Source organism: Odontomachus brunneus, unplaced genomic scaffold (genome assembly GCF_010583005.1).
Source record: "Odontomachus brunneus isolate Ranch 3 - 2012 unplaced genomic scaffold, Obru_v1 Obru_scaffold_004, whole genome shotgun sequence".
Taxonomy (NCBI): Eukaryota; Metazoa; Arthropoda; class Insecta; order Hymenoptera; family Formicidae; genus Odontomachus; species Odontomachus brunneus.
In genome coordinates this window covers 540516-545822 of record NW_022639454.1, presented here as the reverse complement: position 1 = coordinate 545822, position 5307 = coordinate 540516, and the positions used below count along the sequence as shown (strand labels likewise).

Sequence of the window (5307 nt, the reverse complement as noted above, 5' to 3'; positions counted from 1 at the left end):
GAGAGAGAGAGAGAGAGAGAGAGAGAGAGAGAGAGAGAGAGAGAGAGAGAGAGAGAGAGAGAAATAGACACATCCACTTCGCTATGCTATGCTTTCCACGGGAAAGGGTTAAGAGCGAACTTGGAATAATAGAAAACGAATATTATATCATCTTTGATGAGTGATAACGCGCTTAGAATCATTATCGACGATCGCAGCTGCTTCCCCCTTCCGTGAATGATGTAACGTTAAAAAGAGGGAGAAAGAGAGAGAGAGGAAAGGGCGGAAGGCAAAGAAAAGAAAGGAAAGAGAAACAAAAGGAAAGGACAAACAAAAAGAGCGAAGCGGAGAGAGGGGAAGGAGGAGAGACATAAAAATGCATATCGGCAGCGGGTACAATGAGCACGCACGCACAACAGTTTTTAAGGAGAGTAAGCGAGTGTGTATAAATGTGTGTGTGTGTGTGTGTGTGTGTGTGTGTGTGTGGTATGTACAGACCCGTGTGTATGTGCGTGTGTGTATGTATATATACGTGCGAGCTCGCACACATTGTTGCTCTAGTTGCTGCACCCATTGATATAGCGACGACTTGTGGTACTTTTTTTCGCGACGGCCAATAAACATTTAGCATTAATTTATTGTAACGTACATTTCGCCGCTTGCGGTAGCCACTATCGCGTTCGCTCGTTGCTTTACGTTGACCGTGAGAAGAGAAAAGAAGGAAAAAAAACATCACGAAGAAGAAGAAGGGGGTTGCCAGATGTCCGAATTTCTCGCGAGGCGAGCTTTTCGCGCTCTCGCGCGCCCCTGCTCGGCTCTTTTATATTTATATGCCGCGCTTCTACCCCTATCAACGCGCGCAGAACCATTACACACCGACACCATGATCAGGCGAAATTAAATAATCAATATTGATCTGAGCTATTTGCGCGCGCGCGCTTACTCGCGTTTATATAAAAGTGTCAGGTGTATTTTTACACGTCGGTTAATTTAGTATAACGCGAAACTTTTATTTTCTCTATTTATCAATGCCGTTATTTGCCGGCGCTATTATTAACATCACGTGTCGGGTCTTGGTTCGCCGCGTGGCGAACAACCTCGACGTTCCGCGCATTCGCACGGGGCGCGCTGCGGCATGTGCGCTCGCGAAAACGTTTCAAGGACCTGCCCGAGGATCACCAAGGACCTGGCAATCCCGTTCGATTCCCGAGGCTCTCGCTCGGGCTGCCTTCTCCAAGCGCGTTTTCCGTTCCGGTTCTATCGTTGTCCACTTGCCGGGTCGAGGGTGGAAGTCCAAGTTTTTCTAATACCAAGTTTTCTAATATTGTAGCAACGGTTAATCGACAACGCGACGTGCGGGACGTGCGAGTACGAGCCTCGAGTCGGATCCGAATCGTCGCCGCGCGTCGTTCGGCCGACCGATCGATAACTTCGGGCACAAGTTGCACAAGTCTCTCTCTCTCTCTCTCTCTTTCTCTGTCTCTTTCTCTTGAACAATATCCGAAATTCTCCAAAGTATACGACGACAACTATCCACGTTACTCGCTAATTCCTCGCGTGACATTCGCCTTCACTTAGCCAGGCTGTCGGGGAAAAGAAGAGTATCATGAGGCGTGTTCATGCGCGTGTCCGCATGTGTGTTTGTGTTTCTGCTCTGTGTGTGTGTGTGTGTGTGTGTGTGTGTGTGTGTGTGTGCACGCGCGAACACGTTTTCGAAACACTCGGAAAACTCGTCCAAGATTGTCGGGAACAGTCTCGCGTCGCGGATTCGGCTCGAAACTTTCATCGAATAGCCCGAAGTCACGAGCCTCGAGCGGGTACTCGTGCGTCCCTCTGAATTTAATATTACCTCATAGGCATCGTCATTCACTCCGAATCTCGCGTTGCCTGCGCGCACCGCATAATCATGAGAATTTGTACAGCGCGCTCCGTTGTGTCGCTCGACAATTGTAAATACAACGACGAACGTCCGACAGTTTCTCTCGGGAACACATAGCTCAATCGGATGCACCGCGGGGCTGCTGACTCCGACCACAGATTCCATCGAGAAAACGTCCGGTCGCAAAAAAATACCGATTAAATATGCTCATATTGCGTTACCGTACGTTCCTCCCGAACGCAGTGGACTCAAATAGAATTTCAGAAAAGGCTGCAGTCTCGAAATTAATGATTGTTCTTAAAGTGACAAGTTTTGAGCTTCTGCACCTATCGAAATTCTTTGATTGAAAAAAATTTTCTCAATGTAATATGCACTACCTAATTAATATATAGGGTGTCTGACGCAAGACACGCAATACCACGTGTGAAGCGCGTTCACTGGAGCACGAAAACTCTTGCTTGCAGCTTGCAAGCAATCAATTTCGAGATACTAATGAAAAAAATAGACAAAGCAGAGCGCACGATATTGTGGGACAGGCTCTATAAACGCGAGTTCTCATCGAAAATGGTTGAGACACTGTTTCTTAGCGACATGCGTACGACACGCTCGTGATACGTTAAGAAATAATTGCTGATGCGCCGCTTGCATCATTGCACTCCGCTTTTTGCTGTCACCCAATGTCCATCCGTGCTAAGAGGCGGTCGCGTTTCCGCAATTTTCGGTGAGATCTTCTTTTTTTAATATCTCGAAATTTTACGTAGCTGTTGGTTACAAACTGCCAGGGGTTTTTGCGCTCTACCTTTACACGTGGTATTGCGTGTCGGATACTCTGTATATATATATATATGTAGTTCAATAAATTATTTTGTAGTTATTGCGACCAAAGCTTTAGATGCAACACGAAATAGTTTATTGGACTACATACGAAGCTCGTATAGATCGTCACCTGTGTGCAAATGTTGAGATCACGTTGGTCGGCTCCTCGAGAGGGAGGATACGTGGCTCCTCGGGACTGCGGCGGGTTGAACATCCCGCGGACATCCGAAATTGCATCGGTAGAGTATTAGGGCAGAAACGTGTGCCGCACCAAGTGACCGTACACAGAGACACGCGCAATCACACTACACAATCGCATACACGTTCGTCGCGACCACCGCCCTCTCTTACGCTACTTAACGGTCCTTTTGACTTAGTGGACAGTATGATTTTCGAATTGTACAACAAAACCGCGACGTGTGTTGCCGCCGCCGCCGCCGACGACGACGACGACATCGAAATAACAGACGCTGCCTACCATTTGAGGCAGAGTTTGTTGTCGTTGTTGAATTGTCTCCGTATTATTGCCTCTACAAAGTGTCACTATTATCATTATTATTATCATGGCGAATTATATATTGTATGGTTATTGTAATTATTATTCTTTCATATACGACACATGTACGATATATACGAGAAGTTGACCTTTGAAGCAAAAGGGAGACTAACGCGAGTATCTTGACTCTCTCGAGGCAAGACGGGGCGAGCGCGCGCGTTTCTTCTAGGAGAGCAATTCAAAGTGACGTTGTCATCGTCGATATTACTGCATTAACGATATTATAATTTATTCTTATAACTTCATATCGTTATCGCTGCGATTGCCGTGCGATTGTCGTCGGCGCCTTCCGCAGCGCGAAAGCCACCGTTACGTATTATACATATTATTAGATAAGCGTATCGCCGCAGATCTCACGTTCGAGGGATTTCGACGGAGAAAACCGATGATGATGCCCCGTGATTAAATTACACTGCGTATCGTAGCCGATGATCGTGACGAGTAATCGACCAGAAGAATTAAGAAAAATAATAATAATTAATTAATTAAAGAAAAATACAAGAAGCGGGACACAATGGCGAATTATATATCTATCACTGTATCGAGAGTTGTGCGCTGCGTTTACGATTTATATATATATAAGCTAGTTCATTTGTAAATAAAACAAAAAAACTATTTGACTCTTTGACTCGTCGCGTTGTTGATTGTTTCGTGCGCGACGTCCCAAGCTATCCCACTTATCCCCGATTTACAGCCGATTGTAGGCGGTTCCAGACGCGGAGAAAAGCACGAAACATGAGAGATTTACGAGGCCATAAAGCGATAAATATATTTGTCCTCGCGATTTGCTAATTTCACGGTACCAGTCGGGAAGAGGTCCAGCCGATCGCTCCCGTATCGAGGAGAGTCGTCCTCTTCGTCGTCGCGGAGGATACGCGCGTCAAGCGACGCAGGGCAGCTGTTGGTACACGAGACACATGCCGGTGTTGTCCTCGAGGCTGCCACTCGTGTTGCTGCCGGGGCCGAACGCCACTCTGATGCGAAAAGGCGTCGACCAAGTCTCCACTCGACAGTTACCCTCCGCGTCGAGCTCGTCTCGATTGCACAACGAATTGCCGCAGTGCTCCAGATTGCAGATACCCGCCATGTTATTTCCGGGCTGCAACGGATAGACTCGGTGTGCGGGCAGCGTGCGTCAAGCGAAATGCAATCTCGCCGGAGAGCGAGAGAGCACCGAAATTGAAATAAAGTCACGTACCGTGATGAACTCCTCGAAGTCGCAGGGGATGAGTATCCTGTCCCTGCATCGCCTGCTGAACGGCGGCGGACTCGTGCCGGACAGGAACACTATCTCCTGCTCGGGCGACCCCGCGCCCGAGCCCTCGGCGGCGACGACGACGTCCACGTCGGAATTGTTCGCGGATCCGGAGGCGACGTTCGGATTGACAGGCGTGGCGGCGGATGCGTCGCCACTTGTGTTCGCGATCGCGGTCGCGTTCGATATTTCCGGCGACCTGCTGGGCCCTACCCGAAAAGAGTCTCGCGTGCACGGCTGATAAGCGATACCGCACATGTCTCGCTCCTGACGCACGCACAATAGGTAATCGTGCTCGGCGAGATATCTGCCGTTCGGCAGATAATTGAATGTCCTGAGCGTGCCGTTCGGCGCGCGAAAGTACTGGAGACAACCGACCGGTGCACGTTGCTCGAAACCCAGTTGCAGCACGCGCATCTCCCACATTCGTGACTGCAGTCCGCTCGGCAGCCGGAAGTTTAAAGTGATCGGTTCGTTGCCTTCGCTCACGTCCACGTAAACTGTCGACACAGGGCGGCCGCGTGCTATTTAAATTGCTCGGAAAATATCGCGTGAGCGCGTATGCCGCCCGAGGGATCAACCCCTCTTGATTGCCAGACACTATTATTGTAGCTGTACCAAGACGATATATCGAGATTACTTTATCAGTTCCAAAACTCTGCCCGACGAGTAGAGTGGCATTTAATTGATCAATCAAAACAAAGATAACTAAGATTTCTTTATCATGATGGGTTAATTGAATGTTACTCTACCCAACGCTTTTGGAACGCAGCCCAGGATGTTAATAAAACATCGGGAGGAAGGGGGGGGGGGGGAGAGTTT

The 5307-nt window shown here is 48.6% G+C and overlaps 1 protein-coding gene across 2 annotated transcripts in view; it reads right to left on the bottom strand.

Annotated features, from left to right (window-relative positions):
- Positions 1-596: 596 nt before the first annotated feature.
- Positions 597-5307, bottom strand: part of LOC116846462 — a 10890-nt gene continuing 6179 nt past the window's right edge. The window contains exons 5-6 of one of the 2 annotated variants that reach the window (XM_032820281.1): positions 4429-4985; positions 597-4329 (exon numbers count right to left, since the gene is read on the bottom strand). In XM_032820281.1, coding sequence (XP_032676172.1) covers positions 4111-4329; positions 4429-4985 — 776 coding nt within the window. In that variant the 3' untranslated portion in view covers positions 597-4110. Of the gene's footprint in view, positions 4330-4428; positions 5098-5307 lie in introns of both variants that reach the window. The other variant, XM_032820291.1, reaches the window with a different exon arrangement.